Source organism: Sus scrofa, chromosome 3 (genome assembly GCF_054392235.1).
Source record: "Sus scrofa isolate SSC_HxYL_T2T_F1_AM1 chromosome 3, Sscrofa_HxYL_maternal_Yorkshire_Landrace_v2.0, whole genome shotgun sequence".
NCBI lineage: Eukaryota > Metazoa > Chordata > Mammalia > Artiodactyla > Suidae > Sus > Sus scrofa.
In genome coordinates, this window is record NC_139385.1 from 79694317 (window position 1) to 79720892 (window position 26576).

At 39.9% G+C, this 26576-nt stretch overlaps 1 protein-coding gene and 1 long non-coding RNA gene across 26 annotated transcripts in view; one reads left to right on the top strand and one right to left on the bottom strand.

Annotated features, from left to right (window-relative positions):
- Positions 1–22286, bottom strand: part of LOC106509776 (uncharacterized) — a 705874-nt gene extending 683588 nt beyond the window's left edge. For all 10 annotated transcript variants that reach the window (XR_014841591.1, XR_014841586.1, XR_014841588.1 and 7 more), the window contains exons 1-2: positions 21856–22286; positions 20863–20923 (exon numbers count right to left, since the gene is read on the bottom strand). This is a non-coding gene — a long non-coding RNA (uncharacterized LOC106509776). The remainder of the gene's footprint in view (positions 1–20862; positions 20924–21855) is intronic.
- Positions 22287–22412: 126 nt separating this feature from the next.
- Positions 22413–26576, top strand: part of GCFC2 (GC-rich sequence DNA-binding factor 2) — a 64944-nt gene continuing 60780 nt past the window's right edge. For 15 of the 16 annotated variants that reach the window (XR_014841580.1, XR_014841579.1, XR_014841577.1 and 12 more), the window contains exons 1-2: positions 22413–22708; positions 26090–26221. Coding sequence is in view for 6 of the 16 variants with exons in the window: in XM_085018825.1 (XP_084874951.1) it covers positions 22432–22708; positions 26090–26221 (409 nt within the window). In the remaining 10 variants the exon portion in view is untranslated. Of the gene's footprint in view, positions 22709–24064; positions 24173–26089; positions 26222–26576 lie in introns of those variants that run through there. The other variant, XM_021087314.2, reaches the window with a different exon arrangement.

Sequence of the window (26576 nt, forward strand, 5' to 3'; positions counted from 1 at the left end):
TGAGCTGCCCAATGAGTTCAGGAGCAGGGGAGGAGGGAGAAGGAGCAGCAGGGGCAATTACCACAGGGACCAGCTCAGGACCTCCTTCCAGGGAATAAAGAGAATCCGGGAGCCTGTCTCTGCCCATCTCCTCTCCAGAGCCCATAGTTCTTCTGCCTTTCCCCCTTTCATTCCTGAGTATTCAACTCTTATCTTTATAATCTGAGGAAAGCAAAGGGAGGATCCAACTAATCTTCTGAGTTTTTCTCGCCCTCCAAGGGATATGTTAAAAGACAGAGCCTCTTAGATTTTCATCAAAGTCCACATATGGATCCTGCCTCAAATCCACAGTAACATGTTTCCTTAATTCCTTTCTCAACAGAAAAATTCTGTGTCCAATTAAATTTCTTAGTGAGTATCCTCAAGCAAAGAGACACTGCACATTAGTCAGGCAGATCACTGAGAGAACTAGCCCTCAGCCAAGGGGTAAATTAAAAGCATTTAGTCCTTTGAGGGAAAACCAAGGAAGAAAATTAATATTTGTGCCAGGTACTAGGATAAGTGTCTGTATATAAATTCATACTTGATTTGGATAGCAACACTGACGAGTGGGCAATATTACCCATGACTGATAGCTAACTAAATAGAAGTGATGGAATTGAGGCCAGAACTCTGAATACCAATCTCCTGCTCCCTTTGCCTTTATGACAACTTAGCTCTGTCCACCTAGGCGCTTAGCCTTCAAAATGTGTCCTTTGATTTCCTTAGAATCCTGCTCTTTGGAAAGAATTTGTTTGCTAATCCTTTAAAACTGAGTATATTTTCCCAAATGTGTTCTAGAGAACAGTAGTAGAACTATGAGCTTCTGCCAGAGCCTGCTTCTTCCTCTTTATCCTTTTGTGTTTCCCCAATAAATCTCTTGTGCATCTAATCCCATTTTAGCACTTACTTCCTGGAAGACCTGCACTAGCATGGGCTAGTACAGCCAGGCATTCTAACACAAAGTTAGAATCCCTTACTCAGGAAGCATCTTATGGAACACATTCATGCAACACATCTTGGGAAATCAGTGAATATAGCCATATGTTAATTCTGCCTATAGGTAGAGGCAGTTTAGGCACTTGTTGTTGGGGAAAAGAGAGGGGGAAAAGAAGAGCAGAAGGATGGATCTTCGAGTTATCCAAAATCAAACTGGATACCAACTAGCTACCCAACACAGCACATAATGACTGGCTCTATATGACATAATAAATAGATTCTACTGTATTTGGAGACATGAAATAAGCTGTGAAACATGGATTACTCTTCCTGCCTTAGGACTCTGTAAATTTGAATTAGCTTCATGAGAACCCAATTTTCCCTGGTAAGACTAGGAATAAAATGGGGGGAAAGGCAAGGATTGTATAATACCAGTTATCAACCATCTATCCATCAGCTCATTTATTCATTTAACAAATATCGAGTTCTCACTATGCACTGGTTTCATTCCTAGATGAGGATAAAGGTGCAAGAGTCAGATGAAGAAATAACTTTATCAAATGGGATAAAGTCTATACGCGAGAATTACGCACTACAAGAGCACAAAGAAAGAACCTGACCTAACACTGGGAAGGAGTCTTTTAGGAAGACAGAGAGGAAAAGGTCACCCCACACAAAACGAACACTGTGTGAAGACTGGAAGTGTCAAAGAGGAAGCGCACATTGTTCAGAAAGCCAAAGCTGATCATAACGTCTAGAATGAGAGTTCATGACAGGGGGAGACTGTAAAGACAGGCAGAGGACAGATCCCAATCGGCTTCCTATAGCACATTAAGGATGTTGTACTCACACAGGGGTCCCAGTGAGCTTGCTAGACATGGTAAAATAAGTGATAAGGGTTTTGAAGACAACGATGGTAAGCATCTGCATAAATTGATATTTGGGGAATTTATAGGAAAAAACGATTTTAAAAACTGTTGGAAGTATCTACGAAATTTGTACATCTACAGGCTCCATAACACAACAGTCATGTATGCACCTGTATATCAAAATAAAAGTGAAGATTTTTATACTCCACCCCCCAAAAAAAGGATTTTGTACCTCCCATCTTCCCATGCTGAAGAGACAAAGAATCATGCAGTCCTGCTTATAGGTGAGGCACAAACACTTGATAGAAGGAAACCTCCCGAGTGGACTGGGCCCAAACTGGGAGTTGCAAGGCCCTATCGGTTCATGACACGGGAGTAATAAAGCAAGGATGCAGCACATGTGAATGTGCATGGGAATATAGGTGTATTATTGCTTTGTCCCTAGAAGAAGGTAGGCTCATTCCAGTTAAAATCATCAGTACAGAAATGACTTGAAGCACTTACAAGTAATAGCAGTGTCCATGTTTTCTATCATAACCGTAAAAAATACTAACAAAATATGACTTCAGGAAAAGCTGAAATTTCAGGGAGGCCTCTGAATTTTTCTAACAAGTACCAAAGGAAACTGCAGCTTACTAAAATAAGATAAAAGTTCTAAATTTGAAAAAAAAAAAAAAACTTTCAGGGTCCTTGAACTATGTGACTATTCTTTGTACCCTCATTTTACTCTGTGTTCAAAAACTTTTAATCCCCATTTTTAAAACCCTCACATATTTTATGAACTGAGCTTAAATGTCGCATCATCACAAATTCCTTAGATTCTTTCTGCTCAAGAGCTGATCATTAGTGAATTCATTTTGTATTCTAGTGGTTGTCAAAGGCAGTTCTGAAGGTGTTACATTGAGTTTTGACATTAATTGATGAACATTTAAACTCATCATAACTCTGCTCAGATTCAGTACTGCAGAAATTAGAAAGACGAATTTTAGGAGATGAATCTATTGGAAAGAAATGTGACTTCAGAGTCATTACTGTTGAACGCTCAATCAACGTCACACACCACATTAACAAAAGTCAAAAACCACATGATCATCTCAATAGATGCAGAAAAAGCATTTTGACAAAATCCAACATCCATTCATGATCAAAACTCTTACCAAAGTGGGTACAGAGGGAACATACCTTAACATAACAAAAGCCATTTATGACAAACCCACAGCCAATATAATACTCAAGAGAGAAAAGCTGAAAGCCTTCCCACTAAAATCAGGAATAAGACAAGGCTTCCCACTCTCACCACTTTTATTCAACATAGTATCGGAAGTCCTAGCCAAAGCAATCAGACAAACAAAAGAAATAAAAGGTTTCCAAATTGGAAGCGAAGAGGTAAAATTGTCACTGTATGCAGATGACATGATACTGTATATAGAAAACCCTAAGGACCCCTTACCACACAAAAACTACTTGAACTGATCAACAAATTCAGCGAAGTCGCAGGAGACAAGATTAACATTCAGAAATTGGTTGCATTTCTGTGTACAAACAATGAAACATTAGAAAAGGAATATAGCCACTTCAGTGACAAGGCCAAGTCCTTAACCTACTGCAGCACAAGAGAACTCCTGTATGAATTATTTTATATTTTGGATATTAATCCTTTATCAAATATATGATTTGTAAATATCTTCTCCCATTCAGTAGGTTGCCTTTTTATTTTGTTGAGAGTATTCTTTGTTGTGCAGAGCTTTCTAGTTTATTTTAGCCTCACTTATTTATTTTTGTTTTTGTTGCACTTACCTGTGATGTGAGAGTTAAAAATCTTTACTAAGACCTACCTCAAGGGTTTATGTTTGCTTCTGGAGTTTTATGGTTCCAGATCTTATGTCAAAACTTAAATCCGTTTTGAGTTAATTTTTGTGTATGGTATAAGACAGTGGTCTGCTTTCATCCTTTTGCATGTGGCAATTTTCTCAACATCATTTTTTTTCTTTTTATGGCCACACCTGCAGCACATGGAAGTCCCCAGGCTAGGGGTCAAATCAGAGCTTCAGCTGCAGGCCTACACCACAGCCACAGCAACACAGGATCCAAGCCAAACCCACATCCTCAGAGAGACAGCATCAGGTTCTTAAAGCTAATGCACAATAGGAACTCCCCCAACATCATTTATTGAAGATATTTTCCTTTCTCCATTTTATATTCTTGGCTCCTGTGTCATAATTTAATTGATCATATATGTATGGGCTTATTTCTGGCCTCTCTATTCTATTCCATTGTGTCTGGTTTTTTTTTTTTTTTTTTTTTTTTTTTTTTTTTTTTTTTTTTTGTCTTTTTGCCATTTCTTGGGCCGCTCCCGCGGCATATGGAGGTTCCCAGGCTAGGGGTCTAATCGGAGCTGTAGCTGCCAGCCTACGCCAGAGCCACAGCAACTTGGGATCCGAGCCGCGTCTGCAACCTACACCACAGCTCACAGCAACGCCGGAACCTTGACCCACTGAGCAAGGGCAGGGACCGAACCCGCAACCTCATGGTTCCTAGTCGGATTCGTTAACCACTGCGCCACGACGGGAACTCCTGTGTCTGGTTTTAAGACAATACCATTCTGTTCTAATTAGTACAGTTTTATAAAAGAGTTTGAAATCAGAAGTATGATGTCTCTAGCTTCATTCTTCTTTCTCAAGATTGATTTGGTTATTTGGGTTCCACAGATATTTCAAGATTGTGCTATTTCTGTGAAAAGTGTCAATGATATTTTGCTAGGGATTGTGTTGAATCAATAGATTGTCCTGGGAAGAATGGACATTTTAACAATATCAATTCTTCCAATCCATGAGCATAGAATATTTTTCCATTTATTTATTTATTTCTTCTTCAATTTCCTTAATATGTTACAGTTTTCAGTGTACAGCTTGTAATCCCCTTGGTTACATTTGTTTCTAAGTATTTTATTCCTTTTGATACAATTATAAATGGGATTGTTTCCTTCCCCCCCCCACCCCCCCGTCTTTCTTTTTTAGGCCCACACCCACAACATATGAAGGTTCCCAGGCTAGGGGTCAAATCCGAGCTGTAGCTGCCAGCCTACACCACAGCCACAGCAACATGGGATCCGAGCTGTGTCTGCGACCCACACCACAGCTCACAGTAATGCTGGATCCTTAACCCACTGAGCGAGGCCAGGGATCGAACCTGCAACCTCATGGTTCCTAGTCGGATTCGTTAACCACTGAGCCACAACAGGAACTCTGGGATTGTTTTCTCAATTTCTCTTGCTGATAGTTTATTATTCATATATAAAAACCACAACAGATTTTTGTGTATTTATTTTGTATCCTGAACATTACTGAATTCATTCATGAGTACTAACAGGTTTTTGATGGAGTCTTTGGGGTTTTCTATATATAATATCATGGAAACTGCAAACAGTGAGAGTTTACTTCTTCCTCTTCAATACGGATGCCTTTTTTCTTTTTCTTACTTAATTGCTCTGGCTAAGATTTCCAATACCATGTTGTTTTTTTCTTTTGCTGTTCAACTTCAGTGATTTCCACTATTCTTTCAGCTCACTGATCCATTCCCCCATATAATCTATGGTTGATTCCTTTTAGCATATTCCTTTTAGCAGTAATATTTCAGTTATTATATTCTTCAGTTTTGTTTGAATTTTCTTTATATTTTCTCTTGTAAAAAACTTCAAATTTCACACGCTGTTCATCCATTCTTCTCAAAAGTTCTTTGATCATCTTTATGATCATTAACTCAAACTCTATCAGGTAGATTTCTTATCTCCATTTCACTTAGTTCTTCTGGGATTTTATCTTGTTCCTTCTTTTGGAACATATTTTCCTCTCACCTCATTTTGCTGAATTCACTGCTTTTATTTCTATGTATTTGGTAGATTGGTTACATTTCCCAATCTAGGAGAAGTGGCCTTGTGTAGAAAACATACTATGAGGCCCAGCATCACATTCATCTCTGGCAATTCTGTGCTTTAGAGGTGCCTTTTATGTGGTGTGCATGAATTCTTCGTTGTGGTGGACTGACGACTACAGGCATGGCTAACCCTAGGTCTGATTGGTTGCCAGGCCCTGCCTCATGCAAATGCTGCCAGCAACTGATCTGTAGGGCTGGATTCTGGCTCTGCTGACTATAAGGCCAGAGGAGTCCAAGTCTTGGTGCCTGCCTGCATGTAAGTAGACCAGGTCATGAGGCAACTGGTTATGGCAGCCCAGAGGTCCCGAGACTGGTGCTAGCCCAATGGCGGGCAAAGCTATGTCCTAGGGTAGCAGGGGTCAGGGGTCTTGGAACTACCATCAACCAGCTGATGGGTAAGGCTATAGCCCCAAGTAGTCCCAGGCTAGTGTCAGCCTGCCGGTGGGCAGGGCCAATTCCTAACATGGCTAGTTGCTGAGTCTGGAGTGGTCCTAGGATTGGTGTTGGCCTGCTTTAGAGTAGGGCTGGGACTTGGTGCATCCTTAGGTGGTACTAGTCTGCTGGTAGGTGGTCCAGGTCTTGACATAGCTGGGTGCAGGGTCACGGTAGTCTTGGGGCTGATTCCCACCCAATAGTGAATAAAACTAGGTCCTAGGGGCTAGCACAGGCCCACTAATGGGTCAAACTGGGCCCCCAGTTATCTGACTGCAGGGCTCTAGTGGCCCTGGCACTGGTGTCAGCCCCCAAGTAGATGAGACCAGAGTCCAGGGGGTTCTGGTGAGTGATTCATATCCTGACACAGCTGGCTGCATGTCCTCAGTATTCCCAGGATTAATATCTCCCCACCGGTGGGTGAGGCTGGGTCTCAGAGCAAGTGCTGGCCTACTGGTGGGCAGAACCAGTCCTAGGGTCTTTGGCTGCAGGGTCCAGAGGCTCTGATCTTGTCAGCCTTTTGGTAGGCAGCACTGAAGTTCAGAGGGTCCTGGAGCTAGTCCACCATTGGGTAAAGCCAAGCCCTGTAGGTCTTTAGCTGTAGGCCCCTACAGGGTCCCAGAGCTGGCAGTGACCTGACTGTGGGCAATGCCAGGGCCTAGGGATTCCCAGGGCTAGTGCCCACTCTCTGTGTTAGGCTAGGTCCTAGGGCTAAGGCTGGCTCACTGGTGGGAAAAGGCCATGTCCAAGGGCAAGCTTCAGGAGACTTGGGGATCCCAGAGCTAGTGCCAGCCCCACTGGTGGGTGGGGCTGCACCTTGAGGTGGGTGAGAGCACAAGGGATCTTAGGCAGCTGGTGTGAGGTGCCCCTGGACTAGTGCTAACTGGTTACTAGGTAGGGCTGGGTCCATCACTTATAAACTAGAGAGAATTCTAGGTCGTGGTGCAGTGGTTACCGAATCCGACTAGAAACCATGAGGGTGCGGGTTCGATCCCTGGCCTTGCTCAGTGGGTTAAGGATCTGGTGTTGCTGTGAGCTGTGGTGTAGGTCACAGACCCAGCTCGGATCCCACATTGCTGTGGCTGTGGTGTAGGCCAGCAGCTACAGCTCTGATAAGACCCCTAGCCTGGAAACCTCCATGTGCCATGGGAAGCGGCCCTAGAAAAGGCAAAAAGACAAAAGAAAAAAAAAAAAAAAAAAAAACTAGAGAGAATTCTAATAGGGTTCTTATTAGTACCAGTGTCCTCTTGGTAGGATGAGCTCCCATAAATGGCTGCTGCCAGTGTGCCTGTCCCCAAGGTTTCATTTCCCTCCTATCTCTCCAGGAAGCTCTCTCAGATCAGCAACTGGATCTGACCCAGGGTCCTTTCAAATTGCTGCTTTGGAGTCTCAGAATGTGTAAAATTTTGTGTGTGTCCTTTAGAAATGGAATCTCTATTTTCCACAGTCCTCTGGCTTTCCAGAAAGTAAGCCTCACTGGACTTCAAAGCTAAATGCTTTGGGGGCTCATTTTCCCAGTGCAGATCCCCTGGGCTGGAATGCCTGATGCAGAGTCAGGACCCTTTACTCCTTGGGGAGAACCTCCACAATTATAATTATCCTCCTCTTTGTGGGTACCCTCCACCCAGAAGAATGGGTCTTAAGTATTAGGGGTATTAACCCTAATACCAAAAAGGTTATTATAGGATTAAATGAAATTATGTGTGTGAAACTTCTGAAAATCATAAAGCACAAGAGAATTTAAAGAATCTTTTCATTCAAAAAAAATTTTTTTTAAAAGAACTAACATTTCTTTTTTTTTTTTTTTTTTTTTTTTAAGGGCTGTATCCATGCCACATCTGTACCACAGCTCACGGCAATGCCGGATTAATCCTTAACCCACTGAGCGAGGTCAGGGATCAAACCTGCAACCTTATGGTTCCTCATCAGATTTGTTTCTGCTGCACCACAATGGGAACTCCAGAACTGGCATTTCTAACGTATTCCCAGAAAATCCTGATGGTGCAAGGGCTGTTCTTTAAGATCCAGTGATGTAGATCTTCTTAGCTTCTCTGACATATGAACCTCCTTTCCCCCTGCTTCTGTCCTTCTGTCTCCAACTTTCCATTCTCCCAATTCTTTGCCACAAAAATAACCAAAAATAGAGGCCTGAAAGATAAATTAACTCTCCTGAGATAACAAAGATTGAATTTCTGGTGGGCACAGAAACACGGAAAAACTAAGTAATCTCATAATAATGATCATCATTGTGTAATAATATATATTTTGTGTAAGTTTGCAAACTTACACAGAATATGCAACACCATGGATGAATCTCAGACACATTAAAAGAAACACTAAGAGAAAGAAGTTAAACACAAAATATGACATGCTGTACTGTTTCATTTACATAAAATGCTAGAAATAACAAAAGTATAGTGACAAAACAGATTAATGGTTGCTCAGACTGGAGGCCTAGGGAAGAGGCTGACTACAAAGAGGGAAAAGGGAACTGTTTGGAATGATGTAAATGTCTTAAATATTGATTTTGCTGACGCATAAACTGCCAAGTCATTTATACACTTAAAAATGAGTGAAAGAGTTTACTTGGCAGTGTAGCAGGTAAAGGATCTGGCATTGTCACTGCTGTAGAGAGGGTCACAGCTGTGATATAGGTTCAATCCCTGGTCCTGGAATTTCCACACACCACAGGTGCCGCCAAAGAAACAAAAAAAAAAATGAGTGAAATATATTTCCCCTGATGTACTGAGGGATGATTTATATTAGATAATTTACTTATGTTTAAGTGAAATATACATTATATTTATATTTATTAAATATGTTTACATTTTAATTTAAATTCATACATTTTGAATATATATAGAGAGAGATATTTTAAATGGAATCTTTTATTTTTGGAGATCTCTCATTTCCAAAAATAAAAGATTCCATTTAAAATCAACTGGTTGGGGAGTTCCCGTCGTGGCGCAGTGCTTAACGAATCCAACTAGGAATCATGAGGTTGTGGGTTCGGTCCCTGCCCTTGCTCAGTGGGTTAACGATCCAGCGTTGCCGTGAGCTGTGGTGTAGGTTGCAGACATGGCTGGGATCCTGCGTTGCTGTGGCTCTGGTGTAGGCTGGGGACTACAGCTCCGATATGACCCCTAGCCTGGGAACCTCCATATGCCACGGGAGCGGCCCAAAGAAATAGCAAAAAGACAAAAAATAAAAAAAAATAAAAATAATAAAATAAAATAAACTGGTCAGGAGTTCCCATCGTGGCTCAGTGGTTAACGAATCTGACTAGGAACCATGAGGTTGCGGGTTCGATCCCTGGCCTCGCTCAGTGGGTTAAGGATCCAGCATTGCTGTGAGCTATGGTGTAGGTCGCAGATGGCAGCTCGGATCCCGAGTTGCTCTGGCTCTGGTGTAGTCCGGCGGCTACAGCTCCGATTCGACCCCTAGCCTGGGAACCTCCATATGCCGCGGGTGTGGCCCTAGGAAAGGCAAAAAGACAAAAAAAAAAATCAACTGGTAGATTCTGCCTAAATGTCCTCTGATTAAGAGGTTTTTTTTGTTTGTTTTTCTGCCTTCTACCACATGTGTGAGAGGACACTTACTTAGACTATATTACACATAATCTGTGTCTGAATTAATGAAAGTAAATGAGGCTTACACTCCTCTCCCTGGCTCAGATTCAAAGAATGGCTATACAATTGCATTTGTGAACTAATGAATACTGGCTACCTCAGTTTTAGTTTGGACATGGTTTACCTAATGACGAACATGTAAGCAAAGCTCAACAAGGGAAAGAGTGGCATTTAGGGCAGATCGTCACAAATCTCTCTGTGTGTCAATGCTTGGTGTGGTTTCTTTTTTTCCATCTCCTAAGGAATAAGTACACAAATTCTCCTTTCTGCTCATCTGCCTCCTTGTGTCAGAAATGGCATCTCTATTGAAAGATAATTGCCATCTGGAATATTCAACTAGCTTTTAATTAAATATCACTCATAAGTATAAGACAATAAAACATATGTCATTTGATCAGACAAAAATTCAAGTATAAATTACATTTATTTTTATGCCGACCTGCACTTTGCCTAATGAGACATTTGTCACCCTGCTATAAAAGACTGTATGTGATCTTATTTCTTTTAGATTTTTTTAAACACCTGCAAGCAAAGTTTAAAAATATATGCAAAACTCATAGTATTTTCCTTATCTCTACATTAATTATTTAGATCAGAAACATTTGTGGTGGGGTTTTTTTTGGGGGGGATAGGGTGGGAAATAGGGTTTATCCTCTCAATTTTTCACTATTACAGGTAAAATTAAGGCAAATACATTTATGCTTAAATCTTGATCACATCCCTGGTTATTTTCTTAGGATTGATTTTCAGAACTTGAACTGTTAAATCAAAGCATTAAGGAAATACCGTAGTCTCAGCTTCTCTTGTCTTTATAGGGCATAGGCAGGCTGGGGGCACATCTCTCCAGGCCCAGTGTAGACCCTGACCATGATCTCCCCATAGGAAGGTAGAGTGACTTATACAGTTCAAGAATTGTGGAGAGTTGATACCCTCTAGCACAGGTATAGTTTCTGTGAAGCACATCCCATGTCTTGACATCTTAATTCACTTATCTCTTGAAAGTAAGATCACAGGGGGAGGGACCACACACCAACGGCAGCACCGCAGAGAAAAGTGACTGCTGTTTAAGCCTCAGGACCTGTAAGTTGTATAGACTGGGAATAGGCAGTAGGAAGTCTGAGTTATCTTATCCCAAGGGCTAGGACTGGAAGAAGAAGAGGCCCCATAAAATTCTCCAGTCACTGTTACTCTGCAGTCCTCTGCTTTAGAACATGTTGTACTCCTTGACTCCATGTGAGACTCCATCTACAAAAATCCAAGTGGAGTAATTAGCAGGATTCAGACAGCAAATTTTTCATTAAACCTTCAACAAAATGATAGAAAACAAGAGCTCAGGGAAGATAGAGCAGTAAATTCACACTTTAAGACACTCCTTATGCTTCAACTAAACAGTAATGATAGGGAAAAAAATGAAAAGAAAATAAACAACAAAACAAGTAAAAATTGTTCAAAAATAAGACATAAATATCTTCATGGGCCAGATATGGGAACAAAATACAAAATGGGAGCTAGGGTCTGGATTAAGAAGCAAACAGGAGCAATTAGGAGTTAAGTTCCTGTGAGGTAATGGGCAATAAAAATGATCCACTAGGCAAGGCAAGGAATCAGAGTAAGACCCACTGCCTAAGAGAGAGTTTAATAAAACATCTCCAAATCATGACAGCAGGCTGAAGAACAATACTATGAATTCTGTCCAGGACTGCAGATTATAGGAGCCATTGGCGGCCAAAACACAAAAAGGAAACAAAACTCAAAAAAAAAAAAAAAATGATATCTAATGCTCAGAAAAACATTTAATAAACCTAATATGAACACATTCCTAAACATGTAAAAGAACAGGTACGTATAAAAAAGAGATATTTAGAAATATTTAAAAATAAAAATACAACTATTAAGAAGTTTTATAAATCTAGAATGAGATAATTCTAGAAAGGGCTTGGCTGGTAATGAAGATGGCAGAATAGAAGGACCTTGAGCTCACCTCCATTCATGAGCACCCCCAAAATCACAACTTACTATTGAATAACCATCAATAAAAAAGACTTAAATCTGGAGTTCCCGTCGTGGCGCAGTGGTTAACGAATCCGACTAGGAACCATGAGGTTGCAGGTTCGATCCCTGCCCTTGCTCAGTGGGTTAACGATCCGGCGTTGCCGTGAGCTGTGGTGTAGGTTGCAGACACGGCTTGGATCTCACGTTACTGTAGCTCTGGTGTAGGCCGGAGGCTACAGCTCCGATCTGACCCCTAGCCTGGGAATCTCCATATGCCGTGGGAGCGGCCCAAGAAATAGCAAAAAGACAAAAAAAAAAAAAAAAAAGACTTAAATCTACCAAACAAGATAGTCTTCATCCAAAGACATAAAGAAGAAACACAACAAAACAGTAGGGAGGGTGCACTTATGCTATAGTCAAATCTCATACCCTCTGGGTTCATGGCCCACAAACTGGAAAACAATCACATCGTAGAAGTTGTCCTATAGGAGTGAGAGTTCTGAGCCTCATGTCCGGCTCCCCAGCTTGCAGGAGGAGGAGGAGCCTCCAGAGCATTTAGCTTTGAAGGCCAGCAGGGCTTGAGTGCAGGAGCACAATTGGACTGGGAGAAACAGAGACTCCACTCTTGGGAGGATAAGCATGAGGGCTCATAGCACTGAGACTCATGGAAAAAGCAGTGACTTCATAGGCTTCTGGGCCAGACCTACCTGCTGGTCTTAGAGGGTCTTCTGGGGAGGTGGGGGGGTGGCTGTACCTCACTGAGAGGACAAAGACACTGGTGGTGGAGGTATCAGGGAATATTCATTGGGGTGAACTTTCCTGAAGACTGCCATTCTGAAACCAAGACCTGGTCCTCCCCAACAACCAGTGCTAGGATGCCTCAGGCCAAATAACCAAAAGGGCAAGAACACAGCCCCACCCATCAGCAGAAAGCCTGCCTGAATTTGTCTTGAACCCACAGCCACTTCTATACATACAAACACAAACACATGGCTAAACAATATGCTGCTAAACAACCAACAGTTCACTGAAGTAATCAGAGAGGAAATCAAAAACGCCTAGAGAAAGGTGTTCCTATTGTGACTCAGTGGGTTAAGAACCCAGCATCATCACTAAGAAGATGCAGGTTGGATCCCTGGCCTTGCAGAGTGGGTTAGGGATCTGGCATTGTTGTGAGCTGCATTGTAGGTTGCAGTTGTGGCTCAGATCCAGTGTTGCTGTGGCTGTGATGCAGGCCTCAGCTGCAGCTCTAATTTAACCCCTAGCCCAGGAACTTCTATGTGACACAGGTGTCGCCATTAAAAATATATATATATATATTTCTAGAGACATATAAATGAAAGCACAACGATCCAAAATCCATGGGACTCAGAAAAACCAGTTCTAGCACCAAAGTTTCTAATGATACAAGCTTATCTCAGGAAATAAAAACCTCAAATAAACAACCTAATCTTACACCTAAAGCAACTAGAGGAAGAACAACAAACAAAATCCAAAGTTAGTAGTAGAAAAGAAATCATAACGATCAGAGCAAAAATAAATAAAATAGAGATAAAGAAAACAAAAGAAAAGATCGATGAAATTAAAAGCCTGTTCTTTGAAAAGATAAACAAAATTAATAAACCCTTAGCCAGACTCAGCAGAAGAAAAGGGAGAGGGCTCAAATCAATAAAATTAGAAATGAAAAAAGAGAAATTACAACTAACGACACAGAAATACAAAGGATCATTATTACAAGAAACAATATGTCAGGAGTTCCACTATCTGGCATTACGGTGAACTGTGGTATAGGTTGCAGATGTGGCTCAGATCTGGCATTGCTGTTGCTGTGGCATAGGCCAGCAGCTATAGCTCCTATTTGATCCCTAGCCTGGGAACCTCCATATGCCGTGGGTGTGGCTCTCAAAAAGCAAAAAAAGAAAAAAGAAACTATATGCCAATAAAATGGACACTCTAAAAAAAGTGACCAATTCTAAGAGAGGTACAACCCCCCAAGACTGAATCAGGAAGAAAGAGAAAAAAGATGGATGGACCAATTACAAGTAAAAAAAATTGAAACTGTGATTTTAAAAGTCCCAAAAAATAAAAGTCCAGGACCAAATGGCTTTACAAGTGAATTCTACCAAACACTTAGAGAAGAGTTAACACCTATACTTTTGAAATTATTACAAAAAATTTCAGAGGAAGGATCACTTCCAAAAATATTCTATGAGGCCAGTATCACGCTGATACTGAAACCAGACAAAGGTAATCACAAAAAATAGAAAATTATATGCTAATATCATTGATGAATATGGTTTTAAAAATCCTCAACAAAATACTAGCAAACTGACGCTAATAATATATTAAAAGAATCAGGAGTTCCTATCGTGGCGCAGTGGTTAACGAATCCGACTAGGAACCATGAGGTTGCGGGTTCGATCCCTGGCCTTGCTCAGTGGGCTAAGGATCTGGCATTGGTGTGAGCTGCGGTGTAGGTTGCAGACACGGCTTGGATCCTACGTTGCTGTGGCTCTGGCGTAGGCTGGCAGCTACAGCTCCGATTTGACCCCTAGCCTGGGAACCTCCATATGCCACAGGAGCGGCCCAAGAAATGGCAAAAAAGACAAAAAAAAAAAAAAAAGAATCATATACCTGATCAAATGAGATTTATCCCATAGATGTGCAAGGATTTTTAATTATCCACAAATCAATCAGTGTGATACATCACATTAACAAATTGAAGAATAAAAACTGTATGATCATATCAATAAATGCAGAAAAAGCTTTTGATAAAACTCATCTACTTATGATAAAAACTCTACATAAAGTAGAGGGAGAGGGAACATATCTCAACATAATAAAAGCCATATATGGCTAATTTAGAGCTAACATCATACTCAGCAGTGAAAAGCTAAAAGCATTTCCTCTAAGATCAGGAACATGACAAGTCTATCCACTCATGCCACTTTTATTCAACATAATTTTGGAGGTCCTAGCCACATCAATCAGAGAAAAAAAAAAAGAAATAAAAGAAATCTACTCCCAAGGCAACAGAAATAAGAGCAAAAATAAACCAACGGGACCTAATCAAACTGACAAGCTTTTGCACACCAAAGGAAACCATTAAAAAAAAAAAAAAGACAACTTACAAAATGCGAGAAAATAGTTTCAAATGATGCAACCGACAAGAGCTTAATCTCTAAAATATACAAACAACTTATACAACTCAACAGCAAAAAAATCAACACCTCAATGGAAATATGGGCAAAAGACCTGAATAGACATTTCTCCAAAGAAGATATACAGATGGACAACAAGCACATGAAAAAATGCTCAACATCACTGGTTATTAGAGAAATGCAAATCAAAACTACTATAAGGTACCACCTCATGCCAGTCAGAATGGCCATCATTAATAAGTCCACAAATAAGAAATGCTGGAGGGGATGTGGAGAAAAGAGAATTCCTCCTGCACTGTCGGTGGGAATGGAAATTGGTACAACCACTATGGAAAACAGTATGGAGGTACCTTAGAAAACTATATATAGAACTACCATATGACCCAGCAATCCCACTCTTGGGCATATATCTGGACAAAACTTTCCTTGAAAAAGACACATAGGAGTTCCCGTCATGGCTCAGCGGTTAATGAATCCGACTAGGAACCATGAGGTTGCAGGTTCGATCCCTGACCTTGCTCAGTGGGTTAAGGATCCGGCGTTGCCATGAGCTGTGGTGTAGGTCGCAGAAGCAGCTCGGATCCCACGTTGCTGTGGCTCTGGTGTAGGTCGGAGGCTACGGATCTGATTAGACCCCTAGCCTGGGAACCTCCATATGCCATGGGAGAGGTCCAAGAAAAGGCAAAAAGACAAAAAAAAGAAAAAGACACACGCACCCACATGTTCACTGCAGCACTACTCACAATAGCTAAGACATGGAAACAACCTAAACGTCCAATGACAAATGATTGGATTAAGAAGATGTGGTATATATACACAATGGAATACTATTCAATCATAAAAAAGAACAAAATTATGCCATTTGCAGCAACAGGAACTAGAGACTCTCATAGTGAGTGAAGTAAGTCAGAAAGAGAAAGACAAATACCATATGATATCACTTATATCTGGAATCTAATATATGGCACAAATGAACCTTTCCACAGAAAAGAAAATCATGGACATGGAGAACAGACTTGTGGTTGCCAAAGGGGAAGGGGAGGCAGTGGGATGGACTGGGTATTTGGGGTTAATGGATGCAATCTATTGCCTTGGGACTGGATAAGCAATGAGATCCTGTTGTATGGCACTGGGAAATATATCTAGCAAATTACGATGGAGCATGATAATGTGAGAAAAAGAAATGTATACGTGTATGTGTGACTGGGTCATCTTGCCGTACAGTAGAAAATTGACAGAACAGTGTAAACCAGCTATATAATGGAAAAAAATAAAAATCATTAAAAATGTAATCTAAATTGGAAAAGGAGAACTAAAACTGTTACTGTTTGAAGAGTACATGATATTATACAGAGAGAATCCTAAAGATGCTACCAGAAAACTACTAGATCTCATCAATGAATTCACTAAAGTTGCAGAATATAAAATCAATACACAGAAATCTGTTACATTTCTATATGCTAACAATGAAGGATCAGAAAGAAAAATTAAGGAAACAAACCCATTTATCATTGCATCAAAAAGAATAAAACACCTAGGAATAAACCTACCTAAGGAGGCAAAAGATCTGTACTCTGAAAACTATAAGATGATGATAAATGAAATCAAAGATAATATAAACAGATGAAAAGATATATCATGCTCTTAGATTGGAAAAATTAATATTATCAAAATGACTATACAACCCAAGGCAATCTACAGATTCAATGCAATCCCTAAATCACATTACCAATGTCATTTTTTACAAAACTAGAACAAAATAATATTTTTTTTTTTTGTCTTTTTTCTGTCTTTTTGTTGTTGTTGTTGTTGCTATTTCTTGGGCCGCTCCCGCAGCATATGGAGGTTCCCAGGCTAGGGGTCAAATCGGAGCTGTAGCCACCGGCCTATGCCAGAGCCACAGCAACAAGGGATCCGAGCCGCGTCTGCAACCTACACCACAGCTCACGGCAATGCCGGATCGTTAACCCACTGAGCAAGGGCAGGGACCGAACCCGCAACCTCATGGTTCCTAGTTGGATTCGTTAACCACTGCGCCATGACGGGAACTCCAATATTTTTAAATTTGTATGGAAATTCAAAAGATCCTTAATAGCCAAAGCAGTCCTGAGAAAGAAAAATGGAGCTGGAGGAATAGGCTCTCTGACTTCAGACTATATTAAAAAGTTACAGTCATCCAAACAGTATGATACTGGCACAAAAACAGAAATATAGACCACGGGAATAGGATAGGAAGCCCAGAAATATACCCACACACCTATGGCCAGTTAATCTATTAGAAAGGAGCCAAGAATATGCAATAGAAAAAAAAAAAAAGCAGTCTCTTCCATAAGTGGTGCTGGGAAAACCGGACAGCTATATGTAAAAGAATGAAATTAGAACATTCACTTATTCTACACACAAAAATAAACTCACAGTAGATTAAAGACCTAAATATAAGCCCAGATACTATAAAACTCTTAGAGGAAAACACAGGCAGAACATTCTTTGACATAAATTGCTGCATTATCTTTTTGGATCCACCTCCTAGAGTAATAAAAATAAAAACAAAAATAAACAAATGGGACTTAACTAAATGTAAAAGTTTTTGCATAGCAAAGGAAACAATAAACAAACAAAAAAAGACAACTACAGAATAAAAAATATTTGTAAATGAAGCAGCTGACAAGGGATTAATTTCCAAAATATACAAATGCCTCCTGCAGCTCAATATCAAAAAAAATAAGCAATGCATTAAAAAAATGGTCAAAAGATATAGACATTTCTCCAAAGAAGACATACAGATAGCCAAAAAAATATGAAAAGAAGGTCAACATTGCTAATTATTAGAGAAATGCAAATCAAAACTACTATGAGGCACACCTTATACCAGCCAGAATGGCCATCAAAAAGTCTACAAACAGTAGCTCCTGTCATGGCACAGCAGAAACGAATCTGACTAGGAACCATAAGGTTGCAGGTTCGATCCCTGGTCTCACTCAGTGGGTTGCCATGAGCTGTGGTATAGGTCCAGAAGTGGCTCGGATCTGGCGTTCCTGTGGTTGTGACCTAGGCCGGGGGCTACAGCTCGGATTAGACCCTTAGCCTGGGAACTTCCATATGCCATGCATGTGGCCCTAAAAACACACACACAAAAAAAAAAAAGTCTATAAACAATAAATGCTGGCAAGGGTGTGAAGAAAAGGGAAACTTCTTAACACTGCTAGTGGGAATAAAAATTGGTGAAATGGCTGTGGGAAATAGTATAGAGGTTCCTAAAAAAACTAAATACAGAACTACCATATTGGAGTTCCCGTTGTGATCAGTACCAATGAGGATGGGGCTTCGATCCACAGCCTCACTCAGTGGGTTAAGGATCCAGCATTGCCATGAACTGTGGTGTCAAAGATGCAACTTGGATCCTTAGTTACTGTGGCTATGGTGTAGGCTGGCAGCTGCAGCTCCAATTCAACTTCTAGCCTGGGAACTTCCATATGACTCACCTGTGGCCCTAAAAAGAAAAAAAAAGAACTACCATGTGATCTAGCAATCCCACTCCTGCACATCTATCCAGAAAAAAAAAAACATAATTCCAAAAGATACATGCACTCCAATGTTCACTGCAGCACTATTTACAATAGCCAAGACGTAGAAGCAACCTAAATGTCCATCAGTAGAGGAATGGACAAAGAAGATATGGTACATATATACAATGGACTATTACTCAGCCATAAAAAAGAATGAAATAATGCCATCTTCGGCAACATGAATAGACCTAGAGATTATTATACTAAGTGAAGTAAGGCAGACAGTGAAAGACAAACATCATATGATATTACTTATATGTGGAATCAAAAAAAAGGATACAAATTGAATTTATTTGCAGCACAGAAACAGACTTACAAACTTTGAAAAACTTAAGGTTACCAAAGCAGATGGGTTGGAGGGGGAGGGATGGACTGGGGGTTTGAGATTGGGATATGAGCACTGGAGTATATGGAATAATTGGCCAATTGGGACCTGCAATATAGCACAGAGAATTCGACCCAATATTCTGTGATAATCTATATGGGAAAATAATATGAAAAAGAATGAATGTGTGTACATGTATAATTGAATCATTCCGATATACAGCAGAAATCATCGCAACCTTGTAAATCTACTATACTTCAACAAAACCTTAAAAATGAAAAAAATGAATGAAATAATGTCATTTGCAGCAACATGGATGGACCTAAAGAATATCATACTAAGTGAAGAAAGCCAGACAAATATCACATGATACCACCTATATGCGCAATCTAAAGTTAATGATACAAATGAATTTATGTACAAAACAGACCCACAGACACAGAAAGCAAACTTATGGTTACCAAAGGTTAAAGGCAGAGGAGGGATAAATTAGGAGTTTGGGATTAACAAACACACACTATTATAGACAATCAACAAGGACCTACTACATAGCACAGGACCTATAATAAATATTTTGTAATAACCTATAAGGGGAAAGAATCTGAAAAATATATAGGTAGGTATAACTGAATCACTTTGCTATACACCTGAAACTAACACAACATTTTAAGTCAACTAAACTTCAATTTAAAAAAAAAAAAAAAAAAGAGTTCCCGTCGTGGCGCAGTAGTTAACGAATCCGACCTGGAACCATGAGGTTGCGGGTTCGGTCCCTGCCCTTGCCCAGTGGGTTAACGATCCGGCCTTGCCATGAGCTGTGGTGTAGGTTGCAGACGCAGCTCGGATCCCGCGTTGCTGTGGCTCTAGCGTAGGCCAGTGGCTACAGCTCCTATTAGACTCCTAGCCTGGGAACCTCCATATGCCGTAGCAGCAGCCCAAGAAATGGCAAAAAGACAAAAAAAAAAAAAAAAAATACACAATGGGAAAGAAAAGTCTCTTCAACAGATGGTGTTGGTGTTGGGGAAACTGTATAGCCACAGGCCAAAGAATGAAACTGGACCCTTATCTTATACCTGACACAAAAATCAATTCAAAATTCATTAAATACTTAAATGTAAAATTTTTAAAAGAAAATAAAGGGGGAAATCTTCATGACATTGGTCTTGGCAATGGCTTTTTGTATATGAGGCCAAAAGCACAGACAACAAAACCAAAAGTAGAGAAATGGGACTACATCAAACTAAAAGGCTTCTGCCCAGCAAAGGAAACTTTCAGCAGGGTGAAAAGGCAACCTAGGGAAAGTGGGGAAAATATCTGCAATACATATGCCTGATAAGAGATTAATATCCAACACATACAAAGTACTACAGTCCATTTACAAAGCAAAACCAGCCACAACAAAATCAAATAACCCAATTTCAAACCGATAAAATATTTGAATAGGCTTTCTCCACAGAAGCCAACAAGTATGTGAAAGATGCTTCACATCAGTAATCATCAGGGAAATGCAAATCAAAACCAAGAAGATATCACTTCGAATCTATTAGGATGTCCAGTACCAATCAGCCAATCAATAGTCAACAAGTGTTGCAAGGTTGTGGAGAAACTGGAACGCTTGCACACTGTTGGTGGTAACGTGAAATGCTGCAGTTGCTATGGAAAACAATACGGAAAGTCCTTCAGAATTTAAAAATAAAACTACCATGTGATCCAGCAATCCCACTTCTGGGTATTTACCCAGAAGAATTGAAATCAAGATCTTGAAGACATTTGCACTCCCACATTCACTGCAGCACTAATTCACAATAGCCAAGATGTAGAAGCCACCTAAATATCCATTGTCCAATGAATAGATAAAGAAAACGTGGTATATACAGACAATAGAATATTATTCAGCCTTTAAAAAGAAGGAACCCCTGCAATATGCTACAAAATGGATGGACTTTGAAGATATTACTTTAAGTCACAGAAGGATAAATATTGCATGGTTCTACTTACATGAGGTATCTGAAAGGGCCAAACTCATAGAAGCAGAAAGGAGAATGGTGGTTGCCAGGGTCTAGGAGGAGAAGGAACAAAGAGTTAAATTACAACAGGTAAAACATTTCAGTTAAAATGACAAAGTTCTAGAGATGTGCTTTACAACAATGTGCTTATAATTCACAATACTGTACTGTACACTTAAAATTTTGTTAAGAGGGTAGATCTGATGTTAAATATTTTGAGTATATATTTTTTAAGTAATTTCCAATCTGTAGGGCTAACTTGGATGTACTAACTGATCATCAGGACCAGGACATCCATGCATATTGCGACCCTCTGGTCCCAGGCCAAGGATCTCATCATAGTAAATGCAAGAAAAAAAAATGATGCTGAAAAAATGAAAGCACAAAGGTCCATACTTTTATAGATGCATTTCCACAAAACTGTTTTTAATTGCCAAAGAACAGTGTGATACTTTACTTACAAATAAGACTTATCAAAATTTTTATCTGATAAATTTTGACATAATTTGGCTTAACATGGCAATATATCCATTACTTATAACAAGACAGAAAGAAAAAATAGCTCTATGAGAAAGGAGGCATTTTCCAAAAGATTGACATAATCCTTTTGTAAGTAGCACATTTATCACTAGAGGGCGCTCAGAACCCACTAACCAATGCCTAATAACGCTGACTAAAACATTTCACTAATGGGAAGAAAAAAAAAAAAACAAAACGGCTTAAGTAATACATTGGTTTCCAAAAGTTGGAGAATATTTCATATGCCAATTTTCTTCAGTTACTAACCTCTGAAAATTTAAGTTATTTTAAAAAGGTGAATAATGCAAAGTCTCCTAATAACCAGCTAATCAATAAGTTAGTATTGTAAATAAGTATAGTGGGGATAGATAAGATATATGGCGTTATTCATGCTCTCTGGGGGGGGGGAAATCCTAATATTCATGAGAAAGGGCAAATAATATAAGATAGTGATGATTATGGGTACCTGGAAAGGCTTCTTGCTCTCTGGTTGCTCTTTACTTGTTTCTATCTGTAATTCTAAGAGGCCATCCTTTTTATCTCTGTGCTTTTCTTCTTGATTGTTGCTTACTTGTGCAGTATCATTTCTGTGTAGATGTTACTGTTTAGCTTCCAGAGACAATCTCTTACACAGTGTAGGCTTATTTGTTTTAATTCTTGTTTAGAAAGAGAACTTCACTTTCTCCAGAAAGTCGAAGAGTGGATCCAGTCCAGGATGTGGGCACAACGCCTGAGTCCCAGACAGGGTTTGCACAAAGAGAGCCTGTGAGTGCTGCTCTCCATAGCAGTTAGCTTGAGGAACCTGCGGTAATCTCTTCGCGAGCACCTGCATAAACTGACCTTGCAAAGAGAACGCCGCACATCCCTAGAAACCCCGGGAGACGAGTTGGGTCGTACAGAACGAAAAAAGAAAACTACGCATGCGCATGGCGAAGCCGGCGTCGAAGCCGCTTGGCTCCCGCGCGCTTACGGGGCGGCGAGGCGGGAGGCGGGAGCGTGCGCCTGCGCGGAAGCCGTAGACCTGGTGTGTCTGGGTTCGGTCATGGCTCACAGACCGCAGAGGACTTTTCGGCAGCGCCGAACTGACTCTAGCGACAGCGACAGCGGCCAGGAACCAACTGCCGAACCAGGGGTGCCCGGAGAGCAAGTAGCCCCGGGCCCTGCGGAGGAAGGAATGCTGTCCGAAGGAGGCTGCGCGGAAGTGGCAGAACGGCTCCGCCGGGCCCGGGGCGGGGGCCGGGGCCGGGGCCGGGTCTGGGCGAGTTCCCGGCGCGCGGCGAAAGCGGCTCCGCGCTTGGACCCAGGATCGGATGCCCCAGGTGACACAGGGCGGCGGCGTGGGTGCCCGGGGCGGGGGCGGGAGGAAGACCCCGAGGAGTTAGGGTGGTTTCGGATCTAACCCGGTGCTTACCAGGATGTGGGCTGCATCGCAGGCATAGTAAGCAAGACAGCCTGCTTGCGAACACCCGCCCGCTGCTGGCATCTCCACACTGGGCTCCCAGGGGCAGTAGAATGAATCCTGTTAAGTTTGGGCTCCTCTGTTTTGCAACATCAAATGAACCTTCACCAATTATAGCTTTAGTGCTGCACCTGATGCTTATGAGGAACCTAAATCGCCCCAGAAGAGTTAAAAAATTTTCTGATATTTCTAAGTAAGTGGTAATACTTTCTGGAAACGTCCCTAATTGTTTTTCTAGAAAACATCTAACTGGATGGAATGGTACGCTGGAAAAATTTAGGTGACAGGCTTTGGGACATTTTACTTTTTTTAATTTAAACCATTATTTAAAGAAAAGATTATGTCACTAACAGTAGGTAAATGACACTGTAGACTGCCAATAATGATGTTAAATACAATGTAAATTTTGAGATACCTTTGTGTTCCTAAAAATAGGATTCAGGTAGCATCAAGTTGTTTACATAAGGTGTGTTCTTTTTTGAAATGGAGTTTAATAAGAATGGTTAGTCGAGGAAAAAAATTCTCACCACTCTTCGGTGATTTCTTAGTCAGTGTTATAATCACTTGTTTATATGAAGTGTGATTTTTTTTAAATGCTTTTGTATGTTAAGTCATCTGGTTAAACTATCAGGGAGAATTGAGGCCAGCACTTGCTGTTTCACTTGCTTTGTAAAACAGTGGTACTCAAGCTTTTTGGTCTTGAGTATAAAGGGTAAACCTTCATACTTTTAAAAATTATTAACGATCCCAAAGAGCTTTTGGTTCTGTAGATTATTCTGTAATATTTGCCGTATTAGAAATTAAGATTAAATTTTTACTCTTTTAAAATTAATTCATTACATGTAAGGAAAGAAACTTTTTTTATGAAAAATAACTATTTGCCAAAAAAGAGTAAGAGTATCATTGTTTTGACTTGGGGTTTTTTATTTTGTTCTGTTTTTGTTTTTTGTTTTTATGGCTTTTGAGGTTTTTTTGGCCAATCCCGCTGGATGTGGAAAAACTAGAGCCAGGAATCAAAATCTATGCCACAGCAGCGTTCTGATCCACAACAGTGCTCACATTGGGTCCTTAACCTGCTATACCACCAGGGAACTCCAGAGTGACGTCGTTTTGAGTTTGAATCTCTTTAACATCTAGCATAATGGGAGACAGCTGAATTCTCAAAACTATTTCTGTATTCAACCTGTTTAAATATATTTTGTTTTTGATTTTGAAGAAAAGCACAGATAGATGGTTACCAGTCCTCAATAGCCTTTTTGGTTTATGGAGGTTATTGTGCTTTAATGTGACAATGCAGCTCTCAACACGTGATACATTCTCAAAGGTTAGTTTGCAACATGGAAGCTAAAACTCTATCTTCTTTTTTTTTTTTTGTACTCCATTAGATTAAAATCTTTTGGTGTGTTTTGTACTTTAAAAGAATCTTTTACCCAGGTATGAGTAGTAACATCATGCATTGATTCTTTGAGAAGTGTTGGTTCACTGAGTTGCAGTTTTTGCAGGTGTTGGTATATCTAATTACACGCTATCCAAAAAAACCCTCAATGCTACTACTATATCATCAGTCTTTTAGTATTGGAAAGCTATCAAGTTCTCAAGAGGATATAAGTTTTCTCAAAATTCCAGCCTTCATTTGAAATCAATAATTCTTGAAGTGATATTTTGCTCATTTTGAGAATGTTTGTCAGATATCCATGTCTGAATAAATAGTTTGTCATTCTCTGAAGGCAAATGGTATTCCTGCTCAAATGCAGTGGCAAAGTTCAACTTGCATCTCATCACACAGTGCTTTTTCTTGAGGCAACCATTGCATTTGAGTATGCCCCAGAAGTACTTTATGCATGCTTCCATTTTGATTTACAGAATATTAAAAAGATACGTCCTCAGGATCAAGATTTAATAAAATTTTGCATTGCTTCATTAAGAAACGTGAGTGAAACTGGATGTTTTTATTGCCACTGCATGTTAGCAAAGAAGCTACTACTGCTTCTGTGGTCATATCCCTGTTATGACTCAGACTGAAATATCAGCAGTTTTACCAACCCCTGTTTTTACTTCATTTTGTAAATATCAATGGTAAAGTGTGTGTAACATGTTAATAGTGTGATGGAAGCAGTTTTGGCTTATAGCTGTCTAAAAGTGTTCGAGAGACCTCTAAGGGTTGATGGACTATACTCTTAAGAACCATTGCTTTGGTGTAACTTTTCTTCACTTTAGGAAGATATAGGAGTTGTCATAAATAGCAGTAGCTAAGAAAGATGTAAACTGTAGCTATTTTCCTCTGTCTTTTAAGTTTGGTTTCTTAACTCTAGACTTTTTTGAAATGTATAAGGGATATAAACATCTAATTAAGGGATGTTTTTAAGGTAAAGAGTACTATTTATGTAATCTTGAGTTTTAAGGTTATTCACAAATATGACAAAATAATTGTGAATTAACAAGTCCTTTCTTTGTCAATAATACCATGAATTCCTTTACATTTTGTTCATTCAGTTCTTGAATACCTCTGTGAGAGTTATCATTGAATATTACCTTTAATAGATTAATTGACTGTGTCCTTTCCAGAATCGTACAGTGGAAATAGATTTATGATTTGGTTTGAGACCACAGTGCTCGTTATAGTACTCCTTAACCACCAGCCCTTGATATGTGTCATAATATTTATGAGAGCCTAAATTCCAGAGTTGGATGAAATTAGATTGAAAGCCCTGCTTCTGCATTTAATAACTTTGTGACACTTTGTTATTTAGCCTCTCCATTCCTTAGTGTCCTCATCAGTAATAGCATTTACTTTATAGAATTGCATTAAATGAAACATACCTTGTGAAACAGACTTCAGTATGCCTAGTACATACTAGTGTAGTGTATGTGAAGTGTTCTTTTCTTTTTTTACTTATTTGCTACCACTGCTTTCCTCACTGTCTTAAATATTCCTTCATTTCTTGTCATTTTGTTTCTCCTATGTTCCCTTTCCTCTTTTCATTTCATTCTTTAAGGGAGGATTTTACTAGTTAAGTAGATAGTGCAAATAGGATAAGCCCTTGTACATTTATCAGACCATCTGTTGATTTCAGAAAGAATGGAAGTTAGGGACAGATCTGCATTAGATCTACCTTAATTTAAGTATGTGGAGTAAAATGAAAACACCGTATTTTATATGTGCCATGTATTGTTCAGAATTTCAATTATTGATTCCAACGTCTTGACTCTTTCTTATTATATTTAAAAAATGTCCTCTTAGAATCCAGAACAGTTGATCTTTCAACAGACAGAGAGGATGGAATACATCATTCTTCAGAAAGCAAAGATGATCAGAGTTCATCTTCCAACAGCTCTAGCTCTCTGGAAGAAGAAGAAGAATTTTTATCAACAGGTTGGTAATTTTGGTTAAGAACTTTATTTCTAATACTAGTATTTTATGCTAGTGATTGTTATTATTGGTAAACTCCAGTGAAGTCTAAGGCAAGTAAGTCATTAATGATTGTCAAAGTGCCAAAATTGATTGCTCATTCCCATTGTGTAACATGCCGAAGGTCTGATGGCTTATAGGAGGCATAGCTAGGATTCAGACCCAGGCAATCCTCTCCAGAGGCAATGTTCTTAACTACTGTGCTATACTAGCTGATTCATGCCCTTGTCTGAAAGGTGTTAAGAATTTGTGAGGCTGTTTCAGGTACAGAATGTAGCATATGTAAAACTCTAGAGAAGATAGCATCGCATGTGAAAAT